This window comes from Paralichthys olivaceus, chromosome 20, assembly GCF_024713975.1.
Source record: "Paralichthys olivaceus isolate ysfri-2021 chromosome 20, ASM2471397v2, whole genome shotgun sequence".
Classification (NCBI taxonomy): domain Eukaryota; kingdom Metazoa; phylum Chordata; class Actinopteri; order Pleuronectiformes; family Paralichthyidae; genus Paralichthys; species Paralichthys olivaceus.
In genome coordinates this window covers 16,426,173-16,444,610 of record NC_091112.1, presented here as the reverse complement: position 1 = coordinate 16,444,610, position 18,438 = coordinate 16,426,173, and the positions used below count along the sequence as shown (strand labels likewise).

General features: G+C 39.7%; 1 protein-coding gene and 1 long non-coding RNA gene across 3 annotated transcripts in view; one reads left to right on the top strand and one right to left on the bottom strand.

Annotated features, from left to right (window-relative positions):
- Positions 1 to 18,438, bottom strand: part of khdrbs3 (KH domain containing, RNA binding, signal transduction associated 3) — a 112,228-nt gene that overhangs the window by 12,623 nt on the left and 81,167 nt on the right. For both annotated transcript variants that reach the window (XR_002202853.2, XM_020090525.2), the window contains exon 7: positions 9,857 to 9,939. Coding sequence is in view for 1 of the 2 variants with exons in the window: in XM_020090525.2 (XP_019946084.1) it covers positions 9,857 to 9,939 (83 nt within the window). In the remaining variant the exon portion in view is untranslated. The remainder of the gene's footprint in view (positions 1 to 9,856; positions 9,940 to 18,438) is intronic.
- The window catches only part of LOC138405941 (uncharacterized), a 132,619-nt gene that overhangs the window by 101,780 nt on the left and 12,401 nt on the right, over positions 1 to 18,438 (top strand). The window lies entirely within an intron of this gene.

Sequence of the window (18,438 nt, the reverse complement as noted above, 5' to 3'; positions counted from 1 at the left end):
GCATAGTTACTTTCCCATCTCAGTTACAGAGGCCAGTGATTCTTGAGATGCAACCTGAAGGTCAAAGAGGTTTGCTGGTGCACCCGACAGCACCTCTAACGTCGAACAGGTCTCTGTGAGGTAGACATGGAGTTTAGGCATTCTAATGCAATATACTTTTTTTTTAATAAGTATACCATTGTAAAGTGATTATACAGTTTAGCAAATTTCATGATTAAACATGAAGTTAACTCATCTTTAACAAAGTATAACAGGATGAATGGCAACATTTCAAAATCAGCAAATGGTAACAACAAGAATACAAAGCACAGTGCTATACAATGAAAATAGGATTCAGGTGGATTTACTGTATCTTCGTATAAAACTGTATCTAGGGTTTTTGTCAGCTAATCCGTAAGTCAATTTATTGTTAGTCGTAGCTTTCATTGGTCAGATAGTTCCAGAAAGGACATCGTCCCTGTGCTGAAACCTTTGCTCACTCTCACCATGCTTCTCTCTGTAAATGTAAAGGCATCTCTGTCTGCTTTGCTGCCCCTGCTAATAAATATGAAGAGACACCACTTGTTGCTGGATGAGGCTGATAGCATGCCAGTGACAACACTGAAAAGAAAACTAAGTAAGAAATTGACTACAGATGGCAGCTCACAGGGAGTTTCGAGACCAGCCTACACATCCTAGTCGTTGTGCTGAGCCCACGTTTTACGCTTTCTGGATGCACAGAAATGGGACAAGGACCACTTGAAGGTGTGAGATCTTGCTGAGAGTTTATCTGCAGCAGAAGCTGCTCAGAGAGAGAGAGAAGACTGTGACAGCACTGCAGAGGAGAGTGAGGCCACACAACAGGAAAAAAAAGGAGAAGCAGCAGGCGATATCCATGGTGATTGCTACTGATGAGCCGACAGAGGGAGATAATGATGAAATCAGAACATACTGAGAGGACCAAGGTTGGATCCACTGAGGGCCACTATCCTAAACTTGCATGAACAGCTAAGTGAGTGCAATCCATCCTTTCCACATCCACGCCATCAGAGTGCTCCTTCTCCCACAGCAGCTTAACTGTGAGCACAGAGCTTGATTCTGCTCAACAGTGGGGACAAACACATTTCTGTCTCAGAACATGAGAAAACTAAGAGCAGAAAATGGTGAAAGTGACTTCTTAACATATTTTTACCTCTACCTCTCCATAGGCCTATGAATTATTTGATATCCATTTCATTTAGATAATTTTAATGTAATGTTACACTTGTAACAAAGGTTGAGCTCATATCTTTCTAAATCATGCATGTTTTTGGTGTTACATGTTCAGATGTTAATACATCTAAAAAGGAATAATTATTGCCATACAATAACAGCATGCTATATTATTATATTATATTTTAAAAGGCTCATTACAGTTCTGTATTTTAGCACGTAGTTATCATTGTTTCTGACACCATTGTAGTTCAGTTTTGGAACTGATGTTCCACAAATGCTTCAAAACTGATGGCTTGACAATTCGTCATTAGATGAGGTGCCCCAGGTGGTTAGTTTTTACTTGGGGATATGTTTCTGTCATATGTTTAAAAGTGCTTTGACTTTCTAGATAGGTCGGCTTTTGATTTGACATTCATTAGCAGAAGGCGTCCGCTGCTTTGTGTCTCCCTCAACTTGCCTGGCCAAGAAGAAGGAGAGAGGGAAAAAAAACACACGCATCTGTCTAAAGTGCCAGGGAGGACCATGTGAGGCAAACACAACACCTATTAGATAAGTGTGTCTCTTTCATCAGGCATCAGACGCCAGGCCTAGTTTTCCACAGGTAAAGACCCAGCCCCTCTAACACATCTGTCATCTCTGTAAATGCTTTGTCTTAAACCCTGATGTTGCTGTTCCTGGGCATCACGGAACAGATGGCGGTGTTAAATCTGAATGATGTAGTACATGTCCCTAGCGGTCTTTGTTTTCTTACATCGCCATCACTCTTCCAGTCCTCTGTGATAAATTTGAAGAAATCGTGTAGGACATTACGAAAGGGCTGCAGAGGTAATACAGCGCTGGTCTGAATGCTGCTTTTTCCTCCTGTTCGCTCATTTCGTGGGTATTGCACACTTAAACTGATCATGACAGAAAATCCTTAAACAAAAATTCTTCCCTGATGCCTCTTGTTTGATCATCTTTTTCATTAATTCTTGGCACAAGGTTGAAAATTGCTGAGAGAAAAAGCGCCACACTGAAAGCTCTGATTATTCTGACTTCCGGTGATTTCCACAGATAACAATACAATGAAAAAGAATGGGAAAAAAAGACTAGCACTACCCTTTTTTCACAATTTAGTATGAAATGAAGCTCACGTAATTTCAAATGGAAACCCTTCTTAGGGATACAATGGTGATTGCCCAATATGGTGGCTGATTGCAAAGCTATCTCCACTGCTGACCTCCTGCTGAAGAGTCACAAAGGCAGACACAATGGCCCAAGGCAAAGATTTGATTTTATAAATGAGACTTCATTTTGGTTTTGAGCTGACCATTTATGCTACTTTCTTGCTTTTTTGAAAAAAATAAATAAATAAAGAAAAGAACTCATCCTTCAGAGAAAATACTGTCTACTGAAGTCAAGTCGGTCTCCACTATTCTCTCTAGAGAAATGTATGGGGTTGTTACACTGTGACTACCTGGAATCTGTGGCTTTGTTGTTGTTTTATGGAAAGCGCTTAAAATTTACAATATGCCACTCTTTGTCTTGGGACAGAGAGAGTGGTGTAAATTCCACCCTCCGTCCCCTCAGATGGTGTAATTCCCACCACAGCACCTGTCACTCATCTTGACAAGCAATCCACCTTGAAAGCATCTAGGTGCCCAGCATCTGTGAAACAAGCACAGGTCTTTTTCAAAAGCAGACAGCAAACACAGCCAATCTGAGGTATGAATAAACCTCAGAACGCATTGTACTAAAAGGATGATGTCTGCCTGCTGGGACCCAACCAGCAAACCTTGGAATAGTGGCATTGATAAAGGCTAACTGATCAGACACTTTGCATTGCATACGATTGAACACACAAAGACAACAACTGAATGCAAAGGTGTATGTCCAATCTGTGCCTGTGTGAGGGGATTGAACAAATCACTGCTCTGTATCTGTTATTTGAAAAGCATCGCGGACCGAACTGGCCTACCATTTGACAGCCCAGCATGAATCTCCTGTAAATGGTTTCATTATTTGCTCTGAATACACAGACTTTGCTTTGGTATTGTCACCACAGGGCCCTCTTACAATAGTAAAAGAAAATTGGGTCTGGAAGAAGATTAAACAGATATTTTACGTAACTTTATTAACTGGTGCCAAGGGTTCTGGTAATGCTGTAAAATAAATGAATTGCCATGAAATTGTATACAGATATTTGTGGTTCCCAGAGGATGAATCATACTGACTTTGTTGATCCCATTCTTAAGGCTCTCAGTGTCACTATAGGTAGATTCATCCTGCCTGCTACACCGTGGGCGAAAATAATCCATGAATCAATAAGTGACCACGATAATGTTTCCTGCACATTCATGCTACCTACTCGAAAACATTTATTTTGGTAAATGTATGTCATCAGTCAGCCTGGTGGTCAGTTTGGTTGACAGACAGAAACATGTAGAGTAGATCTATTTTACCCACCGCCTCCCTGAACTGTCACCAACGTTCCATTACAATAGCACTTGCTGATAACTTTGCTGTTAAGCTGCGTTAATGACCACAACACAGCTTACCCCTGGCAGCACCATATACATGAAACATGATAATTGTCTATCTATAAACCTCCCATCCTTACTTCTGTATTCACAGGCCTCCAGCACCCTAAGCGATTTGGTGCTATAATGACCACATCTTATAGCTGGAAGCTGGGAGCAGTGTATTTCTTTATGTTCCAACAGTAAGCAGATGGCTACAAGCACACTCATGAACATACCTGAGCATTAACTATTGTTAGCCACATCCAGCTCATCTTGTGCTTTGTATAATGACTATATTCAGTGAGTTGATTCATATTCAGAAAGATTCTACATTGACAAAACTGTTAAGGGTATGGTTCGATGTCTCACTTTTCACAGTTTGATCAGCTGTAGATATATTTCAAACATTTTGAAGTAGTGTAAAAAATGACTGAAGGGATTCACTGAGCGGTATTCCACCTGGCTTTGTGTGTGCTGGTGTTGCTGCTAGTATGTGTTGTTCAGGGGATCTTATGAGCAATCGATTCTGAAGCGCTACACCATGAAACTTAGAATTCCAGCCACTCTCTCTTCCCTGTTCTCTTCTGTGCCCGTCTCCTGTGCTAAGATTTACAGTTGTTCCTTGGGGATGTATCTGCCCTTTTAAAGCACTGTTATAGAGCTATCCTTGTACCCGCAGGCCTCAGGGATCCGGCCCGCAATGCAAAGCGTACCAAAGCAAGGTGCAAGGAAAGGTGCGAGGTGTTAGCAGCCGGCAGTCTCTGAGGTGTCAAGTATGAAATAATGCTTTGATTGCACCATAGCTGCAAGAGACGACCTCGCCGTGACCTCGCCAAGTGTCCAGCCAGGGTTATGCCACAGCTGTCATCCCCCTCATTTCCCTACAGAGACATCACCTCCTCACTGCTAATAAAATTAAAGACGCTCCCCACAAAAGCAGTGTCCTCAAGCCTCCTTGACCTTAGCACTTCATTGGTACCTAACCACTGTAGTGTCTGATAACCCTCCAGAGATAAAGCCCTCTGCTGCCTCTCCAGAAAAGGTTGTTAGCAACGTGCTCTGTGTTGTATAAACATGGTTAGAGGAGGCTATGATCTGGGAGCTGTCGGACTGACTGCCATGGCTGTCGTGCTGAGGTAGCGTTCCACAGGGTTCCCACCAGGCGTCAGTGCTCTTCTGAAAGATTTAAATGTTCTGAAATGTCTTCAGGCGGTCTAAAAACGGCTTTTCAGTTTAAGTCTCATGTCTCATGGTTGAGAGTGCCTTATTTGCCTTTCAAATTTAATTATGTCTAAATTACCCTATTCTAGCTGCTCTGTGACAGAATGTGTATAGTGTAGTTACACAGGTTGTCTTGTCTCATTTGTCAGTGGGTACTTTTTTTTTTGCCTGGGTGGACAGTAATGTGCAGCATAACAGTTTAACACAGCACAGAACAGTAAGATACTATCATCCTGAGGTACAGTTGTAAAGAAGCTGAGTACAGTACGATATTAAAGCCACTATGTGCAGGATTTTAATAATGATAGCATTTGGAATATTATTAAGTAGCTCATGTTTTGACAATTGTCGCAGTCAATACGTCATACAATTTTCAAATACTACTGATAGTAGCTTCCTGAGTGCTACCAGTTTGCCCCCTTCCTAAAACACTATTGGGCTACTGCAACATAAATGTGCTGATTGACTTTAGCTGAATGTCTACACCACTGTCTCATGAATTAGTCCTCACTTATTACATCATGCTAATGTTATCTTTGTCAGAGGAGCTCAACTGAAGTCAATTTTAGGTTAAAGTAGTATTAATAATTACCAGTAACATTGTAGTTACTCTAGCTCACAGAATGTTAAGTCAATGCATGACTGGGTGAATGATTTGTTAAGTACCTTTGTGTAGACTTAGATTTTAAATGTAGGACTTGGATATTTAATGGTGTATATTTTATAGCTGTATGGGTGAGGCAACACAATTCTTATATTTCTTCCATCCCACTCACTTTGAAAAGGTTCCATGTGGAGTGGCCAGCAATTGAACTCCAGTAACCTACAATTAATGTGTTAATGATAAAAAACAAGCAAATGTTGGTTGTAAGGACTTATATAAATGATTTAAACATTTGTCAAAAGATAATTTTCATTACATTCTGATTGAAAATAATTAATTTGGTCTATTTCTTTGAGACTGTTTACAGAAGACGTACATCAATCCTGCTCTCCCCAGGTTTTGTGGAGTTTACAGTAAATGTACAAAGATGAAACAGTGAATGTAAGATGTTATCAATGTTAATATAGATTTCACCAGCCAAACCACAGCTAAATAAATTACATGTAATCTGGAAAAGTATTTCAAGTTAATTAATGTGTCAGTAAAACTACTGCGGCTCCACGTTTTTGTCAAGAGCAGCAGTCTCTAAAAAACGCCCTTTGTCTTTCCCGTCATGTTCACAAATGGCAGGCCTGTTTCTAGCATGAGCCATCGGGGTAATACCATGACAGAGAGGCTGTAAATTGTTCTGCTTGTTATCCTACGGCAACTGAAATCCTGCCACGCAGTCGGAGCTCAGATTGGTGAGTGGGAGCTCCTTAGGCTGCGAGAAACATTGTTAGGAGACTTCTTGTCCACACATACACACACACACACACCAGCACACACTCTCCTCGAGGCCCTGCAGCAGCTGGGACCTGCAATGACTTTCCTCTGGCTTGGGCTGAAAATAATGCACCTCTGTCCATCACTAGGCTAAATAGGATTGTGACTGTGAAGCAGAAGCTTGGGGGTCTAGTATTATGTTAAAGGTGGAGTAAGTTTAATACACTTTCTGTCAAATTCAGTGAAGATCTCATCATGGTGCGCTCACTATCCGTCCTGCGTGCTTGCCAAAAACAACCCCTTCGTGGCTTTTGTACACAGCCGTGGCTTTTTAATGGGAAACAAACAAAGTGGCTTTGACACACAGCACTCAGCAACAGAGGTGTTCATGCAGACGAGGTTCGGGTGAAGTTTAGGTTGAAGTTTTTAATGTAATTGATCTGGTCTGCAGACTGCATCCGTGTCACAAAGGGAAAAAATGGCAGAAGAACAGCCAAACAGGAGAAAAGAAACTGTTTGCCATTGGTGGACAATATGGTTAGACTGGGAAATAATTTCTGTCCTCCACTGGGACTACACAGTGAGGGTGCAGCTAAAAAGACTGACATGGATTGTGATAACTTTTAAAACTTGGTGGAGAGACCACTTGAGAGTTGAAATGTGTTGAAGATAGAAGTAGAGCTTCCTCTGTTTCTGCCTGGCAAGCTGGTAACATGTTTTCTATGTTTGATAGACCCAATAGATTTATATCATTTTTTCACGTTTGCTATAGGGTGTATTTGTTTTGCTGTTGTGTTCAATTATCAAGTATTTCTCCTAGATTGTTCACTATACCTTTATTCCATGTTATTAAAAGGTAACAGATAGATTTTCGTGAACATGCAGTCTGGTCCTGTGGTCCCAAATAGAAGTATTTAAGATTTAAGAGAGTGATAGCGTATAATATTGTAATAATGATATACACCAGAGTAAACAGACATTTAAAAAGAACCCAATGATACAGCATAAGTTAATGGTCAAATGGTAGACATTTGATCAGTCACAAGACTCTGTACTGAAGTTCTGTGCACAGCTTGCAAAGTTGTGTGCATGCATATTGTCGGTCTGCACCCACAGTAACTTTTAAACCACTTCCAGGACAGGGGACCCAAATATATGAAAAGAAGAAAGTGAATCATCCGTCTCTGGAGGCACAGACTTAGCTGTCTGGTCCCTATTAGTTGCTTCGTCTCTCGCCAGATAAGAGACATGAAAATCTCTGCGAGTCGACCCAGCCTCCAGCTTGTACATGATGGACTCCATTTTTCTTCTGGGCTGCCACCAAACCTTGCCTCCCCACCCCCACCACCACCATTATTCACAAGGCTGCTTTTATAACAAATCGCTGCAGATTCCAGAGGCAGACCTGCATCCGCCCCAGCCAGCATCTCTACATCGTCACGATACATCCCTCAGCGTGTTAGGAGAAGAGCAATGTGTGTACGTGTGGGTGTGTGATTTGGCCCAAGCTAAAAAAATAAAGAGAGAGAAAGATAGCACAAAAGATGGATGAAGCCTGGTTGACATACATCCTGACACCTCCACAAAATAAAACATCGACCATTCGACTCACAAGAGCCAAGAGACAGAATAATGTTTTTTTTTTTTCCTCTTCTGTTTCTGCTTCCCTTTTTTCCTGCTGCTGCCAATACAATCCAATTTTTGACACACTAAATGCAGCAACAATCATTTCTCCTTTCCATGGGCACACACAGACGTACATAAATGTAGCCCATTATGTGCTGATAAAATACAGTGGGACACCAACTAACCAAAGCAAAAGCCTTTGACCTCGTGTGGCTTGCAGAGTGGGATAGCTGCCTGGATATGAGAAAATCAATATTCTGCATTTAACAGTGGAGGACCCTATGTTAAATGGAGCAACGTACCACTAAGACTGTTTGTTCTGCAATGAGAAACACATTGAAGTGAAAATGCACCTTTGGCCAGGGTGATTAAAATAAAGATAATGCATTTAACAGAATGAGCTCCGATTAAATCCTTGGAGGGTTTTATTTGAGGACAGAGATTGGCTATTTAATAATATTTAATTCGGGACCCTGCTCTGCATCCGGTTTTTTAAAATCTTCCACACTTTTATTTTCCTCTTTAATGGAATTTGAAATTGGAGACATCAAAGTTCTGCTTCTCTGAGTTAATCTTAAAGGACAACTCAAAGGTCAGTCAAAACACTTCATTTCACCCTTCACAAAACTCTTAACTAACAGGAAGTGATCTTTAGAGTTTCAAACGGTGCAGAAAATGAGCATAAATGACTCTTAACAGCTCATGCACCATAATCCAGCTGTTCTCCATCCTCAAAGATATAGATTTTACCTCGTTTCACCCCTTAAATCTACTGGAATGGCCAGCCAGCAGCAAACACACTGCACTCAGGTGCTGTTCAAAGACTTGTATCTTTGACTTTGAGAGGAAAAAAAAACCTTCAATGTATATTCAAGTGCTGTTTAATTCGTTGCACTTACTTAAGCGGTTTGCAGTAGTGTTTTTGGCGCATGAACTCCTCATAACTCGGTTTAAATTTCCGAGATATTTAGAATTTATGAGCAGTTTACTAGAGACCTACCTGAAGTAACCAGTCCTGCTGACTCTACTGGGCTGTCATTGTGTAGGATGCAAATTGTGATGCAGTAGAATTGCATTCATCTTCATTAATATAAATGGAGTGGAGGGAGTAATTCAAATTCTATCACTTAACAAACATTTCCAGATTTAATTCATTTCTATTACTTATTTGTTTTATTAATACGTATTTCAAATACATACAGACCAGCTGCTACAGTATGGTTAGGGTGTGGTTGAAGAAGAGGAGACGCTGTTTGTGGCTATTGTCTTTTTTTTTAATCAAACAATTAATTAAACATTTAACATCAGAGTAGCTATATTTTTGGGGTAATTTATTTTTCTCTTTAGTTTAAAGTCCCCCACCGGTACACGTCAAGTTTTAAAACGTGTTAACATGTCCCTCTTGTGCCTTTTATATGATTAAAGATATATGTTGAGCTAAATAAGCAGTCAGTGCCCTGGCGTAGTTTTCCACTGCAGGAAATCCATGATATTTGCCTGCGTTCATGTCTGTGTGACTGTGCTCTAACAGTGTAGTAAACAAAAGCCAGTTTGAAAAAATAAGAATTGGAACAGCCAGTGTATGTGGTGTCTCAAACCTATGAAATGGTGTGGGAAGATGGGGGGCAGGGTGGGACCATAACAGCACATTTATAGATTCCAGGCAAGATGTGGAAGGGAGGTGTAGCGTTACACTTGAGCAATTTCATGGCCACGAGCTGAATATATTTCAGATCAAACCTTTTGAATATCGAATTTTGAGGAACAAATTTCAGAGGATTTAAGAAACATTTGGCTATTTATCCAGCAAACACAGAGTACAGCATCTGAGGTTGTGTTTCCTGTTGCCATATACATTTAAATCTTGTCTCAACCAAATCCCATATGACAGTTCTAGCTCATTAGTCACTAAATATTGAATAGTGCAAGTTTGCTCGTAACTTACTTTTGTCCTTGATTAGTGTAGTTGTTGTCATACGATTCGTATCCCTGGTCATCATAAGCTGTTCCGTAGCCGTCGTCATATTCCTGCAGTATCAGAAACAAAATGCAAACAGTAAGGTGAGGGAGAGAAGGAAAACTGCTGGTAAACATTTCCACATTGAAGATAAGTTACAACGACCTCTGCATCATCACCAACATGTTGACATAAGGAGTGAGGAGGCTGAAAAGACGATGTAGAATGAGAGCTGCTTCGTGCTGTGGTGTTTGCTATTCTATTGCGAGTTGTTGTTACAATCCATCAAAGTCTTATCAGGTACTTTCGTTGTAACATAAATTGCAATGCAATGAAGCCTTCAATTTAGCACATATGTAGGTCAGACAGCTTCATGTGGGTACAGTGGAGCCTGTGCAGCAGCGTGACAGTGGAAGCTGCAGCCCTGCCCTTGTCTCTGTGTCAAATGACTGACAGTGGGATGTAAAGACTCTCGCTGTGGCTACGTTTCATCATCACCTCAAAGGATGAGCCTTGAACATCTGTTTGTGCTGCAGCAATCTGCCCCGCCACCCCCATCTGCACCCCACCCAGGCCCCCGCCAAGACGAACATCAAAGGAAACCAGTGCCGCACCCGTCCTAATTTGGGATAAATGGGACTTATGTTCCACAAAAGGCGTCGACCCCTTGCGACACATCTCTCATCCCCCCACACACGTCCTGGCTAATTCCATCTGCCCCTGATTTGCATGCTAGAAATGAATGTCTGCAAGATTCAGCAGCAGAAGAAAGTGTTCATCACATCCATATTATTATTAAGGCCCTAAATCCTGATTAGAAACATGCATTTGGCAAATGACAGCATTTGAATTGACTCTTTTATCTTTAATCCTCCAGTAACGAAGTGCATGTGACGGAACTCTCATCAAAGAGTCATGCATAGTCATAGTGTTAGGTTTGGTGCAACAGTTGCTTTACAGTGTCTTATGGAGGGTCTGGCAGGTGCATTTTAGGAATGTATTTATATAGAAAACATTTTCCATGGTCATCCAAGATTTGGGTGGCTTTCAGGGATTGTTTAAAGTGATTGTTTGTGTGTGAGTGGGAGCTCTGTTGGTTTTTATGGAGGTTCTTTGTCGGCTCTGTTCTATTTGTCTAGTTGCAGCTCAAAGGGAATTCAAGTCCCTCCTGGCATTCGTGGTTCTGCAGCTACAAGAGCTTTTGCAAAGTCAACAATTCCCCATGCTAATGCAAGGACTAAGTTTAGTCAACCACTGTACTTTTGGCAATATTAAACCCTCTGAAAAACAATGAGGCCAGCAGTTCTCAAAAAGCAGTACATTTTATGTCAACGTTGATTTGGTTAAAAGCACTTTTCAACAGGCTGTACACTTAAATTTGTACTTTTTCACCATGACCCTTTTCTGCTGGCTTAAAGACAAAAAACTAAATACTTGACCTTGCAATTTTGAAACATGTCTTGTCAAAGAAAATCTCAAAACTGACATATTAATAAGTAACAAATATGGTAAAGTGGACTGTGGCTTTGATTTCTGTGGGGATTGGGCTTGAAAAGGCAATCTCAGAGAGAATAGACGGGGGGGTGATCAGATTCTTGAAATTTGGGAGAATCTGTAGTTCTGTTTGTAGTTCTTGAATAAAAAAGAAATAAGAAACATGTTATCATTACTTAATAATTATTAAGCTTCTGTATTATAAATACTGCAATTGTGGAGAGATTTATTCAACTTGCTCATGATTTTTAGGCCCTTTGTTTTGCTTCACACTTTATTGTACAGAATTTTTACAATTATTTCTCCCATGTATTATTATTTGATTATCATCTTACCCTCTTTAAAATTAACCTGTTTTTGAGCCATCCACAAGCGGTGCTTCATTCCTTATCATTGTACTGTCAGAAGAACAAATGTTCAAGGTTCAAGGTCATAGAAACTAAAATAATTTGTTCCTGTGCTTCAAAGACAAATTCATATCAATAACTTAAAGTCCTGTGTCAACCTCACAAACAATAAAACATTCTGTAGCCAACCAGGGAATTTCTTTACAAAAACTACTCCTGTCATTTTATAGCCTAAATCTTTTTAGCTAATGATTTCCCAACAGAAGCTCGGCCTCACATCACACCCGATACCGCGTTACCCCTTCAGTCCAGTCAGATCCACTTGGAAATTGGACGTAATGACACACAGACCTGAGTAAAACACAGACGGCAGTAAAACAAGACCCTGCCTGACACAATTAGACCGGCTAGAATTTAGATCTGGCCTGACTTGTCAACCTCGAGTAGACATGTTAAGACCTCTACCGACAAGTGCTGATACTGATAAACACAGTGATGAACAAATCCAAACGTTATTTATGCCAGAAAACAGATGTGAAATCATTAGAGGGATCTGCCCAATATATATTTATAATCATCAGTTTTATTCAGATCTGACACAAGAACCAGACCCGACTATGAATATGTATGAGATTATCATCAGACCAAAGAGACTGATGATACTGTACTTTGTGGACTAAGTCATTGAACCCTGTTTTCTCATTAGTTTGCAAGACATCTTGATCTGTATTCTAGCCGTGGCTCTCACATAGTTTTAGTGGTGGTTTATTACACTACAAAGGTCAGGGTACAGAAAAACAACTGCAACCAACAATTCAGATGCTTTTCCTCACACACACTTCTTATGGAGACAGCTGTATTTTATATGTGAAGTGTTAATACTTTAGCATTTGAAAGTGGTTAGAAAAAATACAATGTGGCTCAAAGTCACAACTCGAGTCTTTGAAGCTGAAACTTCAGAAAGAGCTTTGAGTAAAAGGCACCGACTGAAGTTTTCTGTGTCGCTGGAAATGTCAGCACAGCTCAAATTGAAATCAAGCCTGTGTTGTCATCAGACGCGTGCCAATTATTGTCCAAAAAAATTCCACTTGTTTTAGATCAATCTGTTTTAAAGGTGTCTCTATTATACAGTACCTACTGCAGCCTGGAATAAACAAGCATGGTTATGAATACTGAATGATCTCAGTGGCACAGCAAGTGAAACCATGTAGCTGAGGTTGTAAAGGCAGCCGGGATGTCAAGTAAGATGCTGCCTCTGAGCTCAAAAACATGAATACAGTCAGAACCTGTACAAGACGACAAAGTCAACTGTCTCCGCCAGTTACTACACACTGACCACAGACTTTTTCTTTGGCGAGGTCCAAACGATACATGCGCTAGACTCATCATTTCACCCTGTTTTTAAAGCATCAAAAAAATAATTAGAACCAAACCTCCTGAAATTTAGACTTGAACATACATCCATGTGATAACAGTTTCTGCAGATTTAAAAAAGAAAGGTCTAATAATTTTAAGACCCATTTAAGACCAATATGAATGCAATTTCAGACCTGTGTCAAGTACGACATACTTAATTACTTACACTTCCCAATAATTGAAGATAAGGCGAAATAGTCTAGTGGAGAATAATCCTCGTAACAAAATGTCTTGCAAACTACAGGCAGAGACTGACCAGGTTGTTTGCTGGTAGTTATCAGTTCCACGTTTGTCTTGTAGTTTTAACTACAGAGGTATAGCGTAACTATATTATATATACCATCATAATATTAATATATTAATATAATAGGGCCTACATTTTTTTTATTTTTATGAAGCTGATCACACTATCTTTTAAAAAGTGGCCTGGGTCAGACTCCAATGTGAGCTGGTCATTGCCCTGATTTCACAGGCACAGAAGGACAACAAGACATCACACGCAGCGCGGTAATAAACATGGAGGCCACAGATGTGAGCGTTAACGGCTTGATTTATCTCTTGATTTGCACTCAAACACAGACCAGTTACGACAGGACCCCTCAAGTGTTTCTTGTAAAGATGTGTCACGGTCTAAAACCTCCCTGTCCCTCGACTGACTACCTCTGTTGCTGTAAGAGCCACTTAGTAACCTGCACTGGCGTGTGACTAAATGTTAATGTTGGTATGACATGTTACTTATGTTTTAAAGTTATTCAAGTTTATACAACAGTTATTTTGTATTTGCTAATATTTATTTATATTCTGCTTTAGTTGCTTATTTACAGCTAATTGTTTACGACAGTTGAAAATGCTGTAGTGTAGTTTAGTGCGGGTGCAAAGCTAGATATGTTAGGCCGCATGGATATGGTAAAAGTGTGTGAAGTCTGACTCTAACAATGCACATTAAACAGATATTCAGGCTTAATGTATCACCGAGTCTGTAATGGACCGAGATGTGGTGTGTTGATAACTCTCTGGTTGAAGTGTGTTTATATTGAGTTTGCACAACAAGGTCAGACATATTACAGTTGGACATGAGTCAAACCTAGTAGTCACTCTGTTGGCTTACATTAAATGGCCTATTGGAACATGGAATGAGGTAAAGCGGCCACTACATTTGCAGCTGTCTTCCATGTTTGCTTTCGCCGGGTGACTCCCGCCCGCCCCTTTGCCTGCGCATGATTATGAGAAATGTTGATGTAGAGCTACTTAAAATTCCCACTGAATTCCGATACAAGTCACATGGCTGTTCAGACTGAGGTTGCATTTCAAAATATCTGATCTGTATCTGATTTAAAACCACATGTGAAAGTGGCCCTAATCAGATAGTCAAATCATCTGTTCACAGTCATTAAACAATCAGATCTGGGTCACATGGGGGGGAAACATCAGATTCGGGCAGTATGAGCCGCCCGCTGTACTCTTAGTTTAGTCCATGTCCCATCCACTAACATGGACTTATGATCTAAACTGTAGCCAGCCATCAGGTGTTGATCAAGACACTTTGGCTTCACTTTTGGGGAGCAGTCATACAGTCCATCTTTATATATTCTCGATGGCGGTTACAATTTTCATTTATATTCATTAATAATAGGAACTTAATAAAACCACTTATTTGACCTTTCTATAGGTGCATGGTAATTATAGACAACTGGTGTCAAAAGATAGAAACTTAATAAATACAGTCCACAATCTTTGCATCATGAAGAGCAATGACAAATAAAACAGTTTTATGATCTTAAACCAAACTAACACAGTATATAAGCCTCCAGTCATGACTTCTCCAGGATGTTATATACGGACTGTAAACTTGTGAAGGTCAGAAATGAAGCAACAAAGAAGCAGTAAGTCTGAGGACCACACTTCCCGGCTGCAGATATTTATGATTCATCAGGGAATCAGAAGGACAAACATCTGACTTCCTTAAGGGCTGAGTTTTCAACGTTTGATGACAGAGCAGCAGTTATCATGAAACGCTGGCAGCAGCATAATGACGAGCAGGGTTAATTACAAGTAACGAGCTGTGTGGGCTGTTGCCGTCACATAAGCAACAGTTAACTTGAACTTTTATAAAAGCTTTTTTTTGTTTAAAGTTACTTCACATCAGTTGCACAAGTAACAATTCCAAGCAGAGATAATAAAGGAACTATCTCCTACACCTTTGAATGTTTACTTAGATTTTTTTTTCTAAATTAGTTTAATGAATTCCAATTCCTTATGCATAACAAAAAGTAATTAAATAGCCTTTTTTATATGTTAATTACTATGTTCCTGTGCTATGGAAGAAGCAGCAGATGTTTCACAGCGTGTCTCAATTACATTTTCCTCATCACCTCAACTATTCATTATTCATGCTGTATTATCATTCAGTGATTTAAGAGTTCTTGTACAAACAAAAATTGACTGCTCCTGATTAATGTACTCAGTCTGAGCTGAACATTTTGGGAAGAAATATGTTATGAAAGGAGTGAGCACTGTGTTTGTCTGGAATAATATATTACTGTAGGGAATTAATATGATCCAGTAGAGCTTCGTGATTGTACCTTGACATATTTTTAACTATTCAATGCAATTAATTAATACTACTATGGTATTGGATTAGCTCTATTAACATTCTTCATCATTAAATATTGATTCTAAATGTAAATATTCTTTGTCTTTACATTTTTCTCTGTTTATATTATTTTACAAATGCTCAAGAATGAGATGATATCAATGGAATAAGTGTATTTTTTAAGAGAGAGGGTGTTTGAAGGGGGCTGTATTTACTCTGAGCTTTTATCCAAAGTGTTTTACAATTTGCTTCTTCTATTAACAATCCACACACACAATCAGTCATATAGCTACCATTCAAAGCACAGGCCTAACCCTCAGGACCAGCTTGGGTTCAGCATATTGCTCATTGACAGTTTTATGGCACTCAAACAGACTTTACTTGAATTTTATTTTGCCAGTTCAGTCTGTGCAGGACGTCCCGGGGCCATCCACACTTTGTTGTTTGCCAGTTTGTTCATAGAGACACATTTTATGTCAGCATTACATGATTTTATGCAATGACAACATGGCATCACTGGCTCATTTACCAAAAGGCCTACTGAAAGCCCCAAAAGGCTGAAATTATGGCCCATTACATGCTGTGGTACTAAAAAGTTGGGTGAAGTTGACAAAATAAAGATTTTGCTGCCAAATGGTTTGTTATAAACAAAAGTCTTCACCCCCTCTAGAGCATGAATTCAATGGCAATCTACCAAAAAGATAGAGAGCAAAGTAGACATGTTGGATTTACACAGTAGGAATGCGTGCAGAGTAGACTTAATGCTGAGAGTTCACCCTCTGATGAACATGGATGTGAAAAATAATTTTACAGCAATTCACTCCTGCCAAGAACATGAGACTTGAGGAGACTTTGGATAGTGGTAATTATTATGTGGGGACTATGGATATCCACCGTTGATTGCACTGGAGTCCTTTCGTTATGCTTGGATTTAACCTGTAATTGCCAACACAAGAAAACATGAAAGGGTTTGCTGTCTTCAATCCAGGCCTCTCAAGAAGAAGAGTCAGGTCTGCGTATTGGAGGTAAACAGTCCTTCATCATAGTAAAGAGACAGCTACACGCTCACACACAACAGGAGGCAAAATGTGGCCGTCAGCACAACTATCCGAGCATCTGAAGCCTTACAGGGGCTGTCAGATCAATCAGGACAAAGTGAGAGGCAGGCAGTGTTTGGCATCATTATTAGGCACACCCAGTTAAACACAACAGTCCCGTAATAAACCCTGTCTTTATGAAGGGGTTTTCTGTCTACAGTTGCTACGTGTTTACTTGTTGAGAGACCTTTTGGGTTTCTCTAGAATGTTGTAAGGTCTCAACATCAATAGGTAAAGTGCCTTAAAATAAAGTAATGTAAAGGATTTAGTGCTGTACAAATCTGATTAAATGTAATTAAATTGTATTGAAATTGAATTGAATATGTTGTCAGGTTGTGTTGAAAGTGGTTTACAGATGTCTTGATTTAGGTTTATGTTAATTATGATGGCTGCAGTTTGTGTTGCTGTTGAATTATATTCTGTTCTGTGGAAAGGTGCCTTATATACAGTGCAATAAGATGGTCAAACAGCAGCACAAATTACATCCCACACAATTATGGTATTGTTGAATCAACAGCTCTCTGAGACAATTTAAAAAAAAATTCAACATTACAACCATCATGAGGGGGGATTTATTGACTGTTGCATGAGACTGCATTGGTTCTAGATAGGGGTACCTAATAAAATGGCAGCTGGGTGCGGTCAGATGAGCTAATTTAAAGAATATATTTAGATAATACATGCAGATGCAATTGATGCATACACCCATGCAGCTATTTATGAGTACTTATCTGTATCTAAATCATTAATATTTGTCTGATAAGTAGCACTGAGGATGCCCCCTCCAACCAAACCTTCACGTTGTGTCACCTTCGTTCATAGTATAGATTATTCTTTGCATATGATGAGCCTGTCTGTGTTTTAGCATGTTTTCCAATGAAATGAGACTGTTATAGATAATCCTGACCAGTATAGATTTTTGTGGGCTAATGCCAATAGTGATATTAGGGAGTAAAACCTGTGATACTGATGTTTAAAACTGGTAATGATCCCTAAGATGTTATTACTCAGCTCCCATGACAAGGACATGTAATTGAGGCTTGATATTTTATAGTTTAACCATAAACTATACTCTTAATTACCATATTACAAATAAATAAATACAAGCAAATATATAACTTGAATTAAGAAAATATTTTCTTTCATACAATACTTAAAAATAAAGGCACACAATAAAAGTTTTCATATTGGCAGAAACATAAATGCAGATACCAAAATGCAAGTGAAAGGCTCATATGTATTGAATTAATAAGCCAATCAATAAAGGGAGTGGATTCTGGTTATAGGTCAAATATTAATTGACTATCAGTAAATGGACGGCATTCTCTTTCTCGTCTTTACAACAACTCAAAGTGCTTCACACAAGTCACATTCACCCACTCACACACACTCATCCCGCTCTGCTAGAGTGCTTCTTGTAAGCATTCACATCCATTCATCAGTGTGTCAGGGGAAAACTGGGGTTCAGATGGGGTTTTTTTCCCCCCAAGGATACTTCAATCGCCGGGGATCGAACCACCGACCTTTCAATTAGTGGGCTCTATCTTCACTCGACCTCCTTAGCCACAGCCGCCCTATCCTTTTTTCTTGACCTTTTTGTCAAGAGGTCACCAAATCAGAGAG